At 40.1% G+C, this 18,294-nt stretch overlaps 1 protein-coding gene across 2 annotated transcripts in view; it reads right to left on the bottom strand.

Moving 5' to 3' along the window:
- Nucleotides 1-18,294, bottom strand: part of Fermt1 (FERM domain containing kindlin 1) — a 39,759-nt gene that overhangs the window by 12,166 nt on the left and 9,299 nt on the right. Inside the window, exons 1-9 of one of the 2 annotated variants that reach the window (XM_078051432.1) lie at nt 17,949-18,161; nt 17,311-17,451; nt 16,148-16,361; nt 14,075-14,177; nt 11,839-11,946; nt 11,092-11,223; nt 9,069-9,118; nt 2,570-2,694; nt 1,450-1,556 (exon numbers count right to left, since the gene is read on the bottom strand). In XM_078051432.1, coding sequence (XP_077907558.1) covers nt 1,450-1,556; nt 2,570-2,694; nt 9,069-9,118; nt 11,092-11,223; nt 11,839-11,946; nt 14,075-14,177; nt 16,148-16,335 — 813 coding nt within the window. In that variant the 5' untranslated portion in view covers nt 16,336-16,361; nt 17,311-17,451; nt 17,949-18,161. Of the gene's footprint in view, nt 1-1,449; nt 1,557-2,569; nt 2,695-9,068; nt 9,119-11,091; nt 11,224-11,838; nt 11,947-14,074; nt 14,178-16,147; nt 16,362-17,310; nt 17,452-17,948; nt 18,162-18,294 lie in introns of those variants that run through there. The other variant, XM_078051431.1, reaches the window with a different exon arrangement.

The raw sequence follows: 18,294 nt of genomic DNA, 5'->3' as shown, positions 1-18,294 counted from the left end.
TTCCTCTTCCTCCTCCTCCTCCTCCTCCTCCTCCCCAGAGAGCTTTGTTATTTTCCTCTTCCTCTTCCTCCTCCTCCTCCTCCTCCTCCTCCTCCCCTTCTCCTCCTCCTCCCCAGAGAGCCTTGTTATTTTCTTTATTCTCCTCCTCCTCCTCCTCCTTTTTAAAAAATATTTTATTAGTTGTTGGTGGACCTTTATTTATTTTTTTTATGTGGTGCTGAGAATCGAACCCAGTGTCTCATATGTGGATAGGCAAATGCTCTACCACTGAGCCCCAAGCCCAGTCCCATATTGCTATTTTCATATTATGTCTCAACTCTATGAAAAAAGAAAACAATGAAAAGAAAAATCATTCCCTGATTCCCTGCATTATTTGTCCCTGGCCTAACCTTAGTAAAGATTCTAATCACAAGATAGCAATCAGAGCCATGGATGGGATCTGAATCAGTTAGTGGTAGTTTTTCTAATGTCCCTTAATGTCTGAGCTCATTTTTCACTTTGAGAGAGAGAACAGGTGTGGTCCCCAGCAGCTGAAAGGTATAGTTAAACAGAATTCTTCAGAGCAATAGTAGGTGTGGTATATTGAGATACTGGCCTCAAGTTCCAACCTCTTGGTATTCATACCCTTTGCCATCTAACTGCATAGTGCATCCCACCTGAAACTGAATATATTTCCATCCCTTGACCTCCACCCACACTCATGTGATTTGCTTTGGTTGATAGAATGTGGGTGGGAGTTACAGTAAGTCAATTTCAAGCCCAAGCTTTAGGAGGCCACCCGTGTTGTCAGGTGCCCTCTTGCATGTCTCCCATCACTATGAGAAGAGCTTCCTTCAGGCAGCCTGGGACTCAGAATAAAAAAAATATACATATATCAGCTCAACCCCTGGTAAGGAGATAAGCCTCGCCAGGCTTGTGACTTAAAACACATCTGACCAACTGATACCAGCTTAGAAGATCAGATTCCTAGCCAACTTGCAGATCTTCCAGAAACAAATGTTTATTTTTGAATGTCACTGGGATTTTGTTATGATGTGATTTTTGTTACAAAACAATAGCTGACTGACTCAATTGTGCTCTAAGGTGAGAAAAACATGTGAGAGATGTTCCCTGATCTACTATAATTCAACTAAGAATTTTCCACTTTAGGATGGTGTGAAAGCATACCATACAACAATCTGTTTTTCACTTTTAGCACAATATTCAATAAAATGTACATGATATTTAGCTTTTTACTATAACATAGACTTTGTGCTTGATGATATTGCCAACTATAGGCTAATCTAAGCATTCTGAACACATTTAAGGTAGGCTAAGCTAGAATATTTGTAGATTAGGTATGCATTTTCAACTTAATAATCTTTTCAGATTAGGATAAGTCAAGAAACATGTTTTGTTCACAGGCTTAACAAAGGCAAAGTGAGGTAAGAGTTTTGTAGCTTTACTTACGTGGTCACATCTCAAATACACTTCGTTCATACCATCAGCAACTGGGATTAGTAACTTGATTCCAAATTTTCTGCCTGCTACATTCACGTCTGGCGCAACTTCACAGCCTGAATACAAAAGACAGGGACAAGACTCAGTTGTGAGGAATCTGTTGCATCAATATCAGGCATGGCATCTGAAACCAAGGCTTTCAATGTGAGCCCCTCACATCTGGTTCTCTTCTGAACACGGAGGAGCAAGTGATGCCGTTAATTAGAGGAGAACAAAATAAAACTTATGAAGAATTAGCATGGATAAAGAAAAACGATTTTCTTAAATTAAAAAAAGCTGAATTCATTCTTTTTTTTTTTCTGGATGATGATGGCTATCCTAACTCTTAGGAACAATTATGGATATGGACTTGAAAAGAAATCAAAGCAGAGGTAGTTCTCTGATTGCTACCATGATGAGAGGTAAGTGCACTGGTTAATTAAATATTTCAATTAATATATGGTTTCAGAGATTAGAATGGGCACTGACAGACATTGAATCATACATGACTGTTCTTGGCTTTAAAAAATCTATTTATTTATTTATTTTTGGTTCTGGCCACTGAACCCAGGGGTGCTTAAACACTGAGCTCCATCCACAGTTCTTTTTATTTTTTTAAATTAGAAACACGGTCTCCATAAGTTGTCAACACTGGCCTCAAACCTGCCATCCTCCTGCCTCAGCCTCCTGAGTTGCTGGAATTATAGGCATGTGCCACACACCCAGCATTGATGTGGGGCTGGGGCTTGAACCTAATGCTTTCTCCATTTTAAGCAGATGAACAACCACTGAGCCCCAGCCCCAGCCCAGACTGTTCTTAAACTTAGAAAGCTTTTCGGGATCTTACAGTGTCTCATGGATACCAACTGTCACCACTTCACAGACTCTGGACACAGTCGGAAAGAAGGGGCAGCAGAATATGAATATCCATGTTGACTAGACCACACCCAATGTTCACGTTCCATCAGGAAGAGGAGCTGCCACGTGGAATATGGTGACACCAGAGGTCCCTCCAGAGGTACACCGTGAGCATTCTGTGGGAGTCTTGCCTTCTATCTGCAAGCCACCGTGAGTGAAGGGAGGCTCTTACCTCTAAGATTGAGTTTTTCTATGGGTTCTCCTTGTTCAAGTTCCGCGTTTTTAAAGTAGGTTATAGATGTGTCTTTAAAGACGAACCAATATTGTTTGAAAGCTTTTAATAATAGCTTCTTTGGCCTGCAAGTTAAAGTACAGTCAACATTTCAGTCACTATCTGGAGCTGCAAAACACAGTGCAGGTGCTTCCAAGACCCCGTGGGCAACATATTCTTTTTTTTTTTTTTATAACAATTTGCAAATTGCTCTCTCTTTCTCTCTCTCTCTCTCTCTAAATATGTGCTCTACCACTGAGCTGCATGCCCAGCTCACTAACTCATTTCTTTTTTTTAAATTGTTGATAGTTCCTTATTTTTATTTATTTATATGTGGTGCTGAGAATCGAACCCAGTGCCTCACACATGCCAGGCAAGTGTGCTACCGCTGAACTACAGCTCCAGCCCCTCACTAACTCATTTCTAAAAGCTAGTAACAGGGTGTGGCTTTGCTAGGCACAAGTTAATACAAAGGCTCAGGAGTTAGACCTCTTGGATCCACATTGTGGCTCTGCTACAGCCTTATCTTGTGTTCCTGAGAAAGCTATCCCTCCTGCCTGGGCCGCATGTACTGCCCCTCTGTGATGAGGGCAATTTCAAATTCACACAGCATTATGAAGTGCTTATCTCAGTGCCTGAGATAAGGCACAAGGGAAATACTTGATGTAATTTGTCCCATGTGACTCTTTGAATTCACTGCATACTTCCTGGAGCTGAAGAGAAGGGTTGATACCATCAGTACAAGCCTCATGTTAACAGACATAACAAAAGTAAGCCACTTTTTCTGCACAGTTTTCTCCTAACCCTTAAGAGAAACAAACAGAAAATGCCCAGGAAAGCATGGAGATCACCAAAATCTAGAGCTCATTTCTGTATAGAAAGTAATATGGAGATTTCTTGGCAAACTGGGAATGGAACTACCATTTGACCCAGCTCTCCCACATCTTGGTCTATACTCAAAAGGACTTAAACACAGCATATTACAGGGACACAGCTACATCAATATTTATAGCAGCACAATTCACAATAGCTAAACTGTGGAGCCAACCTAGATGCCCTTCAGTGGATGAATGGATAAAGATAATGTGGTATATATACACAATGGAATATTACTAGGCAATAAAAGAGAATAAAATCATGGCATTTTCAGGTAAATGGATGGAGCTGGAGAAAATAATGCTAATGAAGTTAGCCAATCCCAAAAAACCAAATGCTGAATGTTATCTCTGATATAAGGAGGCTGATTCACAATGAGGTTGGTGGGGGAAGCATGGGAGGATTAGACGAACTCTAGATAGAGCAAAGGGGAGGGCGGATAAGGGAGGGGGCATGGGGGTAGGAAAGATGTGGAATGAGATGGACATCATTACCCTAAGTACATGTATGAAGACACGAATGGTGTGATTCTACTTTATGTACAACCAGAGATATAAAAAATTGTGCTCTGTGTAATATGAATTATAATGCATTCTGCTGTCATCCATAATAAATTAGAATAGAACATATTTTGGAGAAAGATGTTCTACAGTGGCATCTGTTAGGGCCAGAAAAGTTTGTGGCTTGGGCTAGACAAGGTCAGGATTGCCAACAGCAGGCCTGATGGTTGTGTTATTCAGAATAGTTAATATGAGTGAGAGCTGGAGGTAGAAAAGAGTATATAGATAGGCAAAAAAAAAAAAAAAAGTAAGAGTTATATCTGGTTCAGCAGAACAATCTTGGCCTTTGGAATTAGACCAGGTATCTCATGCTGGGAGTAGACTTTTGTATTCAAAAATGGGAGTAGGAGGCTGGGTGTGGTGGTGCCTGCCTGTAATTCCAGCAACTCAGGAGGCTGAAGCAGGAGGATTGCAAGTTTGAGGCCCTGTCTGAAAATAAAAAAATAAAAAGGACTAAGGATATAGCTCAGTGATAAAGTGACCCTGGGTTTAGTTCTTGGTATTAAGAAAGAGAGAGAGAGAGAGAGAGAGAGAGAGAGAGAGAGAGAGAGAGCGCGCGAGCGAGAGACAGCGCCTGATGTTAATGTTCTCCTGCAGAATTTTGGAAAAGTCTTTGCTTTTTTTTTTGGTAGTACCAGGGGATTGAATCCAGGGGTGTTCAACCACTGAGCTACATGGCAGTCCTTTTTATTTTTTATTTTGAGACAGGATCTTGCTAAGTTGCAGAGGCTGGCTTCAAATTTGGGATCCTCCAGCCTCAACCTCCCAAATTGCTGGTATTATAGGCACGTCTACCATGATTAGCAGGTGGAGTCTTTTAATATGTCAGTACTAGGCTTCCCTTAGCTAAATGTGTTAGCCTTAGTACAAAGTTAAGGGAGAATATGTTCATCTTAAAACAAACAAACAAACAAAAACCTCAATGTACTAAAGGGGAATAGTGTGTAAAAAATATGAAAGAAATGTGAAGATCATTCTACAGAATTAACACAACCAGGACTAAGAAAAACTACTATATTAAAACAGTATTTCTCATGCTGTGAGAGGTAGCTAATGTAATTCTGCAGAAAAAAACTCAAAAGACTATTTGTTTAATATTCAGATTCTCAGTGTCTGACGGTATTTTCAAAATAAAATCTAAAAACACAGCTTATAACCAAAAGATGAAGATCCCAAAGTCTTAGTTTAATCCTAGGTATCTAATTATTTCTCTTTAGAATTAAGTACATCAGGGCATGGTGGTACAGGCCTGGGAGGCTGAGGAAGAAGGATCCTAAGTTCAAGGCCAGATTCAGCAACTTAATGAGACTTGTCTCAAAAATAAAGAGGGCTGGGGATATAGCTCAGTGGTATAGCATACTTCCTGGAACTCTGGAGGCCCAGGTTCAATCCCCAGAACCCAGAAAAACAACAAATCAAGAATGAAATCCTTCTTTTCCATTTTAATTGATCTTTGAGAGTATCCAAAGATCTGAAACTTCTTTGACTATCTCCATGGTCATCATTTTTATTAAAAATATTTTTTTAGTTGTTGATGGACTTTTATTTATTTATTTATATGTGCTGCTTATAATTGAAGCCATGTCTCACACGTGCGAGACAAGTACTCTACCACTGAGCCACAACCCCCAGCCCACGGTTCTCATTTTTTTATTGGGAGCTTATTTTTAATTTTTAGAAAATATTTTGGCACTGGGGATTAAATCCAGGGGTACTGTACCACTGAGCTTCATCCCTAGTGATTCCTTTAAAAAATACTTTTGTTTCATTATTTTTTAAAATATTTATTTAGTTGTAGATGAACACACAGTACCTTTATGTATTTTTATGTGGTACTGAGGATTGAACCCAGTGCCTCACACATGCATGCGAGGCAAGTACTTTACCACGGAGTTACAGCCTCAGCCCTTAACTTTTATTTTAGTATTATTATTATTATTTTTTGGTACTGGGGATTGAACTCGGGGCACTTCACCACCGAAGCCACATTCCCAGCCCTATTTTGTATTTTATTTAGGGATAGGGTCTCGCTGAGTTGCTGCCTTGCTTTTTGCTGAGGCTGGCTTTGAACTTGTGATCCTTCTACCTCAGCCTCCTGAGCCGCAGAAATTATAGGCATGTGCCACTGTGCCCGGCCCCCAGTTCTTTCTTTCTTTCTTTTTTAAAAAAATTTTAGTTTGAGGCAGGTTCTCAATAAGTTACCAAGGCTGGCTTTGAACTTTCAATCCTCTTGCCTCAGCCTCCAGAGTTGCTGGGATAACAGGTATGTGCCACTGCGTCCAGGAGGACCTCATTTTTTAGGTAATTAATGTTTTCTATAGAACCCTGTGCATGCCTGGTTGTGGATATTTCTCTCTGAATATTTTTACAGCTGCATTTGCTAAGGCTTCCTAGATTTTGTGATCCCAGACCAGTTTCTATTTAATTTTCCCTTATCGTATAAGACATTTCAATTCATACCTACATCTGTGTGTGTCACAAGGCTTGGCCCTGATTTCTCAAGATAGACTTTTCATTTCCCGCACAGAACTCAGTGCAAGGATGAACTTCCTTCCTGATTTCTTGAGCTGATGGTAATTTTTCTATTCCCCATTAAATAGAGAAAACAGCCACTGCAAGTCTGCACTATTAGGCAGGTGCTTCACCAGGCTTCCTGCTTCATGTAGGCCATAACGTTTATTTCCTATCCCTACATGGAAATAAAGTATCAGCCCCAAGCCAGGAGAACCTCTATCCATGCCCTTCAATCCTCCTGTGTGGCTGAGGCTTCACTTGGAGAACCAGGTCCCCTCTGATTTTCTGAAAACCTGATATTTCTCAGTTTCTTTATGATCCATATTGTATTTACGATTCTTTTATTTCCTCCAGCATTTCTATGTCATTATAGCAGGATTGGGGATTGCATTAGACCTGATGTCATGTTGTTGGAAACCAAAGCCCACATGTGGATGGGTTCTGTAGATTTTATTTTGAAAAAAGAAAGAGCTTTATTGCAAATGAAAATAAATAAATAAATAAAAGGAGTAGTCCAATACTCTCATTGTGAAAAGGAAAGAAGCCCAGGGAGATGAAGGACCTGCTAGTGTTCACCTTCTTCCTAGGAATAGAGCTATTCTCCCAATCTCCTCCCCTCCCCTTATCTCCCACTCCCCCTCTGCTTTCTTTCTTCATGTTTTCCTCCCATGAATTGTATTATACATTACATCCGGGGTCTTGAGACCTCTGGTAGGTAAAGTGCCCATGGGTCAGATACAATGGCAGTTTTGTGAATTGAGTGTAACTGTCACACCAAACGCCATTCGAGTAGCATAGGTGAAGCAGATGTGAGGACTTAACTCTGACCTATCATCTCCTCCACTGAAACATCTAGAACACTTTCAGGAAGGGTCCTGTCATCATTTGTTTATGAAGAGCTGGGTTTATTCTACAAAGAGAGTATGGCCTTTCAGTTTCATTGTAGAACAGTTATGAATATTATATCAAGGTATATTTGTGGTTTCAAATAATTATTTTTTCTTTGCCACTCTTGACTATACCAATAAGTCAGTTATGGTTACAACTATTTATATGACAGATAATAAATGAATGACCTTATTGTTTGAGGCCATACCTACAATTGCATTAAAAAAACAAAAAACAAAAAACCTAAACAAACAAACTGTGGAAATCCAGTGGCAAATATTGGGGGGGGGGGCGGGGGACGCCTGTCAATCAGCAGGATCTCCTAACTAACGCCTGTCAATCAACAGAACCCCTGGCCAATCCTGGAGCTCAGCCAGCTCCCCTGACCAACCCCAGAGGGACAAGGGACCCTAAAAATCCCCTTTCCTGTCCCAACCCCTGCCTGTCGTGAGCCCCATAAAATCCCAGTCGGGTCAAGCTCCCACGGGGTTTCTCCTCAGACCCTTCTCCTGTCCACTATGTCTGTCTGATCGAGTTCCTCCTGGGAGTGATATCCCCAATAAAGCCTCATTCAGCGGCCTTTTAAAATCCGCCTCCTTTGATTGCCGCCCGCCTTTGCCTGATCTTACAGTTACCTTTGGACTCTTGTTACTCGTTTATGCCTGGTTCATGGTTCTTCTTTCCAAGTTTTTGTTTGCATGTCTTTTAAAGCCAGCTGCCCTCAGTGAAGTGTTGGTTTGTTAAGAAAAGTCAACAAACCATTGAGTGACTTAAGTAACTGATAGACCTTCAAAATGCCTTATTTCTTTCATCCTAACATGCCTAGGTATTCATAAAGGTGGCGGTTTTTCTTTCCATGAAAACAAAACAAACAAAACAAAATGTTAACTTTCTCTGCCTTTTTTTTTACCCCCCTGGTACTGAGCATTGAAGGTAGGGGCACTCCACCACTGAGCCACCACCCAGGCCCTTTTAAAATTTAATTTTGAGACAGAGTCTCACTAAGTGGTCCAGGCTGGTCTTGAACTCCTGATCCTCCTGCCTCAGTCTCCTGAGTATGTGGGATTACAGGCACCCACCACTATGCAGGACCCCTCTGCCTTTTTTTAACAGTTTCAAATCAACTACCATTTTCACAAGGGAGAGGAGATAAACAAAGTTAACCACTCTCTCTATAAGGGCAGGATCAAAGTTCTGCCACAGTACTGTGTCAAACAGTGTCAGAGTCCTGAGCCTACCGGGTGGAACCTGCTAGAAATGCTAACCTGGTATCTATGTTCATTATTACTGATGCTGGTGATGTTTACACCACTGTTTAGTGAGTAAGTACTAAAAGCCAGGTAACCATGTTAAAATACTTCATTTGCAAAATTTTATTGAATCCTCCCAAAGAACCTAACAGGAGCTATATTCCCATCTTATAGCTCAGGAAACTGAGACTCAGAGGCATGAAAATACCCTAAGTCACCTGGCTAGTGCACGTGGTTGACTATGTGATACCGAAGTCTATAATCTTACCTTTGAATGATGAACTTGGCTAACAGATGTGCAATTTACACTTCTGAACTCTACCTGCAAGGCTTTGTTATGGGGGATTCCTTTTCTCCTTAAAAGCTACTTACCTAAACAATTTGAGATTGTCTGCAAGCTTGGGGATGTCAGTAATGTCCTCCTAGGGAAAATAGATCACATTTCACAAGCAGGAATTCCATAGGTGGTTCTGATCCTCTACATCTGCACTGTCCAATATAGTAGCCCTTGCCACAGATAGATTTTTAAATTTGAATGAATTGAAATGAAACAAAATGATAGCCAGGTGCAGTGGTGCACACCTGTAATCCCAGTGGCTTGGGAGGCCAAAGCAGGAGGATCGCAAGTTCAAAGCCAGCCTCAGCAACTTACTGAGGCTCTAAGCAACTTATCAAGACTCTAATAAAATATAAAATGGGCTGAGGATGTGGCTCAGGGGTTAAAAGCCCCTAGGTTCAATGCCTGGTGCCAAAAAATAAAAATAAAATCAAATGATAAAGCTCTGTCCTTTAGTCACAGTAGCCAAATTTCCAGTAGTTACCTTTAAAGAGGAGGGGAAGGTTGGGAGTGGGATGATAAATTGGGGGCTCCTGAGGGGCTGGTAAGTTTCTATTTCTTAATTCAGGTGTTGACTTGGGTGATAATTTGACACTCATTTGTTAACCTGTACATTGATATGTTTTTCACTTTTCTGTATGTAAAAAGACGATTCAGAAACTTGACCAACATTCTCTGTATCCATTATTCAAGTTGAAAATTTGAGTTAGAAATGACTACTTTTTTTTTTTTAAATATTTACTTTTTAGTTGTAGTTGGACACAATACCTTTATTTGTTTCTATGTGGTGCTGAGGATCGAACCCAGGGCCTCGAGCTTGCTAGGTGATGCGCTACCACTGAACCACAACGCCAGCTGGAAATGACTACTTTTATGTGCAAAATATTTTGTAATTTTGTGATAAAGCAATTGGCTACACATCTAAGTCACTGATTTATGTACAAAAGAACTGGGTTCAAAGTTCATTCTGCCATGAGGTTGATGACTGTTTTCAAACTGAGAAGCCTATTGTTTAGTGCCACAGACTGAGGGAGGAAAGAAGGAATTTTCCATTTAATCCAAGAAGGATCACTTGCCTTTTGCATTTATTCAGCACAGAAAGGAGACAAAAAAGACAAAAAATTTCATGGGGTCTGTGTGAGACAGAGCCCTGCGTCTCCACAGAACCTTGGCATTCAGTTGTTTTAGGTATTTGCTCTTGCATGACACCACTTTCCTGTTAAAGCATTTAACGATAAGAGAACCCAGAGTGAATGAATGTGAAAGAATACAGTTCACTCACTCTTATTCATTCTTCCTATTTAGATCCAATTACAATGGACCCACCTTTCTGATTAAATGTGATTAAACGAAAAATTACTCCCATGATTAAAGTTAAACAAAAGGTGCCACTCCATGAATGAATCAAACTGGGGGCGGAGGGTGGAGATTATAATTATAAAGCTGCCATTCAGCCACGTTGTTTCAGAGTTAAAAAGCAAGGGGTCATACGTGAGTTTTATTTCTTTACGTTTTCCTGGAAAGTTTTTGTTTTATTTATTTCCTGCAATCGAAAAGGTTCAGGAATGTTTGAAAATGCCCCAGTGAAAGGTCCTAACTTCTGTCAATCTTGCCCAGTGGAAAAATATAACCAAGTAAACAGATAAGAAGACTAGATCTGCAAATCATTTCCTCCATTCTCACAGCTGCCCCAAGCCACAGACAGGGTGGTTCTTTCTAGACTTAAGAGATCAATGCCATGTTCCATGTTAGTGAAGTGGAGTTCTCAGCAGCCTTCTCCTCACGCCATGCCAACTTACACCCGGGAAGGAAGACAATACAAAAAGTATTGTCATTAGTTGTGATGAAAATATCTTATAGTCCCTTGTAGAACTAACTCGAGAAAAGCTAGTCAGTTCTTGCTAAGTTTAAGTTTGTCCCATGAAGAGTATATTCCCCCCCACTTTTTTCAAAATAAGATAAAATATTCTCTTCTTTCTAATTTTAAAGCATCCATCCCCACCTGTCAGTCAGTAGGAGCAAAACCACAATGCTGGGCTAACAGAAGAAAGTTCATACCAAAGTGCTGTCTGCTTTTCCACCTTCTAGGGTCACTTCCAAATTAGAAAGGGCAGCTTCCACTTCGTCAACCTCGGACTCATTTGTAAAATCCTGTACCTCAGCCGACATCGACAATTTGCTGATGTGATACTGAAACGAAAATAGAGGTTTTAGAAATGTTATAAACGTGAAAGGACCATTAGTCATTTTTGTTTCAATCAATTCCCCTGGAATGCTGAACATCTCTTATAAGGAAGTCTCCTGCCTATGCAGGGAAAATGACATTTTAATTGGACTCATTCTGAGACTTATAGTTAGTCCTGTTCAAACTTGATTCTTTCCCATCACTGATGGGACTGGTGGTAGAGGAGAGATCAGATTTGCAAGATGAATGCTTTACATAGGATGTGTGTATATGTGGACTATGAGGAACATCTTAAATTTAAATTGACTCTCCTCATTTTTATTTCTTTCACCAAAGAAACAAACAGTGCTAGGCATGGTGGTGCACACCTGTAATCCCAGTGACTCGGGAGGCTGAGGCCAGCCTCTGCAACTTAGTGAGGCCCTGTTTCAAAGTAAAAAATAAAAAAAGCTGGGCACATTTCTCTGTGGTAAAGCACCCCTGGTTTCAATCCCTAGCACCAAAAAAAAAAAAAAAAAAAAAAAAAAAGCAAAAGAAATACATAGTATAAAGAATGGGAAGCTTTAAGCAGAAGAAACCTAGTTTCTTTCTTTTCAGTTATGAGAATCCAAGATCTTTACCTGTAGTGCTGCAAAGATCAGCATTTCTTCTTCTGTGCAGTCAATTTCTTCTAAGAGAATAGCCCACCTGGCTTGTTCATAGAGTTGGTTTATTCGGACAGCATCATACTAGAGAAATAAACAGATGTGTGTATATGTATATATAAAGGCTTTTTTTCATATTCTGCAATACAAAAATTCTGGAATAACTGAATCCATTCTCTATGAATCAGATGCACTAAACCTTAGTTCAGGTAACTGAGAAGAGCAGTTCTGTCTTTCCATTGCTCCTGCTCATTTTGGTCCTGAACTCAGAACTTAATTTTCTCTAAATATTTTCCAGAGCTTCTTCAAAGAGCCAAACTAGCCTGTCTTAGATTCCATTATTTCCCATCTCTCTATTATTTTTCTATGGGTAGTAAAAAACAGACAACAAAAATAGTTTACACTGTAAGTACTGTAATGAAGAGGGAGCCCAAGCTGATCAGTGAACTCTGACGGGAATTTTTAATGAAACTTTAAGCTGATTCTCAGTTAAGCTGGAAGATACGATGTTTAAGTATTGCCAATAAAATTTTGAAAAAGAAGGACAATATTGGGGGAGGCATTTGTCCTCCCAGATCTTAAAACAATTAATATAGTATAGCATCAGCATAGTGACAAAGTATATGCTAGGAAGATATCTGGAGATAGATCTATGTATCCATATTTAATGTAAAACAAAAGTGACATTGTATGCAAGTAGGGAAGGGAATAATTCAATACCATACATGTTGAGAATGCCCAGTTATTTGGAGAAAAAAAACCCAAACAAAAAAATGTACTTTAGAGGGCTGGGATTCTGGCTCAGTGGCAGAGCACTTGCCTAGCATGTGTGAGGCACTGGGTTCCATCCTCAGCACCACATGTAAATAAATAAAATGAAGGTCCATTGACAACTAAAAAGAAAAAAAATATTTTTTTAAAAATGATGCTTTGCACCATCCAAAATTTAAATGATAGAAGGATTAAAGATTAAATATACAAAACCACATGAGATACCTCTCACACACACTATGATAGCTCTAATCTACAAGATAAGAACTAGTATTAGTGAGGATGTGGGGAAATTGGAACCCTTGTGCAGTAAATGGTGCAGGCTCCATGGAAAACAGTTTGGTGGTATTTAGAGAGTTAAACACAGAATATGATTCAGCAATTCCACTCCTAGGGATCTACCCCAAAAGAGTGAAAGCAGGTACTCAAACAGATACTTGTATACCAAAGTCAATAGCAGCATCATCTACAATAGCCAAAAAAAGGAAGCAACCTGAGGGCCTATCAATGGATAAGCAGATATATGCACACATGGAATATTATTCAGCCTTAAAAAGTAACGAAATTCTGATACATGATACAACATGGATGAACCTTGAATGAAATCAGATGTAAAAGGACAAATATCGTACAATTTCACTTATAAGAACTATCCAGAAGAGGTAAATCCATAGAGACAGAAAAAGAGCAAAAGGCAAGAAGGAAGGAGAAACAGATGCACTAAGGCTGTGCACTCAGAGGACCTGTCACCCAGCTTACACGGGTGTAAGAGGACCTGTCACCCAGCTTACATTTTCTGCCATTTAGTGGCTGACTCGAAGCCCCACAAATGGCTCATCTGGAGCACAGAAAGGGCAGAATTTCAAAGCACTTATTTCCCCCGATTCGGTGTCCTAATACATTTCAGGGGGGAGTGTGCACTGAGAGTGAGGGGGTGGCCAGCTAGAGTTTTCGTACAGATGACACTTTCTCTCAGAGACTTCTTAGCGCTGCAGTCCTGTGTGCACCACCTCGTGGTTCTGACATTCATGGGAACCTGCCCTTGACCTGGCCTCTGACAGCTCCTTTCCTTCCTGTGGCATCAGGGCTCCAGTGCTGGGAAACGTTTGCTCTTATCCCTTCGTTCCTGTGAATGTGCTAGGCCATAACGATCCCAGGAGACTCCTGTTAACCCAGGGACAGCTGAGCTGCCCTCGAGAAACCAAGAGATGAAAACTAAGAAACCAGTATATGTGTGTCAGTCTAACCCTGCTGAGATCAAGAGACCCCACAAATCGATCCTAATTTTGATAATGAAATGACTCAGTTTTACACTTCTATGCATTCAGAGAGAGAGAGAGAGAGAGAGAGAGAGAGAGAGAGAGAGAGAGAGAGAGAGAGAGAGAGAGAGAGGGGACACAGAGAGAAAAGTTTTATATTTTCTTGCGAAAAGTTTTCTTACTTTAGGATTTAAATCAAAGAAAGTGTAGTATTTAAATCGTAAGTGCAGTTGCTCATCCTCTTGGATTCCTTGTTCCATAAGGGAGCGTGAAGAATCTAGCCAACTAGAAAACAACAGGAGGTGTTTTAAAAGCCAGTCAATTTTACATATGTACTCATTATATTATGTTACATATTATACCACTATACACACACACACACACACATAATACACCCTTGAAGAGAGGCAGAATAAGAACATTGCAAAAAACTAGTAAGCACATAATAATAGCTTATAATTACATTTTATCTGAGAGTGTTTTAAGGTGATAGATATGTATATATGACATACACTATATGCATTTATGAACATATGATACACACATGACATGTATATGTAAAGATGAGGTATATATGACATGTAAATATATGTCACCTTAAAACACTTTAAAATGCAGTTTTATATATACACATATATATATATATTTTTTTTTTCTCTCATTCTCATTAACACTCTAAAGTAATCCACTGAAGGAAAAAGGCAGTTTTTATTATCTATCTCAGTTGGAAACTGAGTCTTTTTTTTTTTTTTTTTTTTTGGATACTGAGGATTGAACTCAGGGGCAATCGACCCCCGAGCCACATCCCCAGCCTTATTTTGTATTTTTTATTTTATTTAGAGACAGGGACAGGGTCTCACTGAGTTGCTCAGTGACTTGTTTTTTTTTTTTTTTTTCTTTCTTTTTTTGCTGAGGCTGGCTTTGAACTCAAGATATTCCTGCCTCAGCCTCCTGAGCCACTGGGATTATAGGCGTATATCACGGCACCTGCCTGGAAATTGAGTCTTGGTGACGTTAGGCGATCTGTTCAAAGTCGCAGTCACGTGGTGGAGCCAGCATGGCAATCTGTCCCAACTGCCTTGGTACCAGGTAGTTCACTCCAAAGCTAGGCCTATCTTACTCTCTAGTGCTTCCTGCATTGAGGGAAATATTCATATTTGTGCTGTCCAGTGTATTCACTTTTAGCCATCTGTGGCTGCTGAGCATTAAATGAGGTTAATGCCTCATTTTAATTTTAATTAATTTACTCCAAATTTAGATTTTAAATATTTCTATGTGGCTTGTGGTTCTTGTACTGATGGTCTCATTTTCAAGTTGAAAAATAAAAGCTGGGTAATGGGGAGGGGTAGAGCGATGGAGACTAAAAGTTGGTAACAAAATGCTGTGGGGTTGAGCATCACCGAATACCACTGAACAGAAGTGGCCTGAACTCCTATTCTATTACTCCTTGTGGAATAGCAAGAATAATCAAGATATAATCTCCTTTCTAAAGGAGATGACAAATCTTTGGCCGGGTTGGGGGGTGGGGGGCCGTGGTCAAGACTTATAATAAAGGAAGAAGGTGACAGTGGACTAAGGTAGGTCAGGGAAGTGACTGATCAACCTGGATTAGTGATACTCAGGAAGAGGCCTGTGGTTGAGCCTTCAGAGACTGAGAAGTAGAGACAGGAGGTGGAGCAGTGACAGAAACAGACCCCCCATGAAGCACATTGAGGGACAGGAGGTCCCAGTAGGATACAGAGACACCCATGGGAGTCAGGTCTTACGGAGAGTGACTGCTGTTAAAAAGGTTGACTCTGTCTGGTGGGCAATGGAAAATGAAAGAAATGGTGGTTTGAGAAACCGTGTGGGTGTATTTTCTGAGAACATTTCAAACAGAGGCCCCGGATTTGCCCTTAGAAGGCCTACAGGGACAACGTGAGCCAGGTGGACCACCTTGGATCTCCCCAACTGGTTCATGAAAACCAACATACTCATAAACTACTCACAGACATTCCATAAAGCATACTTTGCACACCTGGAGCAGAAGAGAATTATATTTACATATATCAATCCATTGAGTTACCCAATCACACAGATTTGATCACAGTTGAAAGGTACATTCAGACCACAGGCTGCATTTATGCCTTTTTTGCTGCTTAAGTCAACTACTAAAGCACAATTCCCAGGACTATTAACTTCAAACTTAAACACTCCCTGATCTCCGGGACAACTCTCTCACTAAGAGAGAAGCAAAACAGAAGTCACGTCCTTACCCTGAGTTAAGCTTGGCTTTATCAATCAGAGACCGAGGCTGGTACATATCAGCAAGTGCCTCTGGTAACGGGGGTGGCTGGCTGAATGCGAGGATGTTGCAGTTTTGTTCTGTTAAAGGGCTGTCAGTGAACCAAGTTATGGTGGAGGATGCCGGAGTTCCATTGACGGGGTCATAGGTAGGAGTCATGGTCTTACTGTATAAGCCAGGACTTCCTGCAAAGCAAGAGGAAGATGGATCTCATGAGAGATTCAGGTGGGAATTTTTAGAAAAAAAGAAGTACTCCCATTCCTTACACTAAAATGAAATTTGACTTTCAATGTTTATATCATTTAGAATGATCAGAGGGGTTATGATGGCTAGGAGATCAGTTATATACAGACAAAGACCTTGTCTACTGTATATTCAGTTTCTGGGAACTCAAAGATATAAAAGTTTCCTCAAATAAAAAATGTTGGGGACCATTTTTCTAATTCAAAGCTCTCTTATTTCAACAGAAGCCTCGATGCTATTAGAGAACTGGGGACCTCACAGAGTGCAGGTACAACATATGTTTCAGGTACTCCTGAATCACATAGCAGTGCTTGGCCAGTTTTAAGAATTACGGCAAGTTAATTATCTGGCTCAAGTTTGCATAAGGTACACAGACCTCTTTTATTCTTTGCATTGCAATATATTGCACAAGAAAGCCCTCAATATTGCAAGCATGCTAGAAACTTGATTCTTTTGATATAAAAAGAAAATTATGATACCTCTCCAGAATTTTTACCTGGAGAAATTTCCCCTCATTCCCAATGAGAACTTGAATTCAGGAAAGAATTGCACTAAAATAGAATCAGGAAGAGAAAAGTATATCTGAGTAATCCAAAGTATCTCCTTTTTAAATATTCTTTTATCCCCGTATCCCCGGTTTATGGACATCTGTACCAAAATTTTCCATTCTCAGAAACACAAGATTTGCAATTACAACAATGAATTATTAAGCTTATCTGCTGAAAACAAAAAGGTCTGAAATAAAATTTTGTTATTTCCAAACTTAACTAGGTAGCTCTTCCTCATCTCATTGATCCTAAAATTTTATTCCTCCTCTGAGGGGAAGAGAGAGGCCTATTTTCCCTCTTTGGTTTTAAACTACATTCACAAATTAAAACAAATCTTACTTACCTGGTGACCCTGTTGGAGAACTCTCCAGGTTGAGAATATCTTCAATGATGGGCTCCTTATTATTTTTATCTTTCTTTTTCTTTTTCTTAAAAAAGTCACCAGAAGGCTTTAACAAGGAAAGTTCTTCTGATCTTCTAATATCTAAAATAAAATAATAAATAATAATTTTTTTTAAAAAGAAGAAAAATAAATAGGACAAAGAGCATTTCGAGACTCAGAGCCATTTTCTGCATTTAATACCATATCTCCAGAAATCCCTGGGAAGTAAACAGAACTAAGTTGAATCACTTTTAAAGACATAAAAGGGGAATAGTTGTCTTTAGACTCTCTAAACTGTGTGTGTCTGTGGGTCAATAGTGGAGGAAGACTCAGTCTAATACAATTTCTAGTTTGCTTTTTAATTTATTATGAAAATATTTCAAATACATTCAAAGCAAAGGAAATAGCATAATATCCTCCTCCCTACACTTCACTGCCAGCCTCAACCACTACTAACGTTGTACCATTGTTGTGATTTCCATTTGCCACAAACTTTTCCCTGCCTCCCTCTGTTTTTGTCTTAAAAAATAAAAAATCAAGGGCCCATCATCTCCTTTTTTCTTTGTGGACCCCAAACCCCTAAAACCTTTATCTCATACACTGTCCAGCAGGTTTTTCACACCCTGCCACCTCTTCTGGGCGCTGGCCATTTCACTGCTTCCAGAGCCTTTGTGTCTCTGCCTGAGGTCTTGCTCTGGAGGCCAGCAGGGCACGCAATGCTCTCCAAAATCATCCCTCAGTGGTGCACAAGCACATTGTCCCTAGGGTGGTAAGCCCTAAGGCTGCCGCTGAAGTGTCAGAGGTCCCCAGTGGCCCACAGCTGAGGTTTGATGGTTTGATATTTCCAATCTCACTTCCCCACCCACACCTGGTGTTTACTGATAACATCTGCTAAGAAACTGTTTATGCTTGACTTCTCTCCTGGGGGGGTCTGCTTCCATAGAT

This window comes from Ictidomys tridecemlineatus, chromosome 5 (assembly GCF_052094955.1).
Source record: "Ictidomys tridecemlineatus isolate mIctTri1 chromosome 5, mIctTri1.hap1, whole genome shotgun sequence".
NCBI classification, from domain to species: Eukaryota; Metazoa; Chordata; class Mammalia; order Rodentia; family Sciuridae; genus Ictidomys; species Ictidomys tridecemlineatus.
Note: the sequence above shows the minus strand (reverse complement) of the source record. Positions and strands in the feature narration are given on the sequence as shown.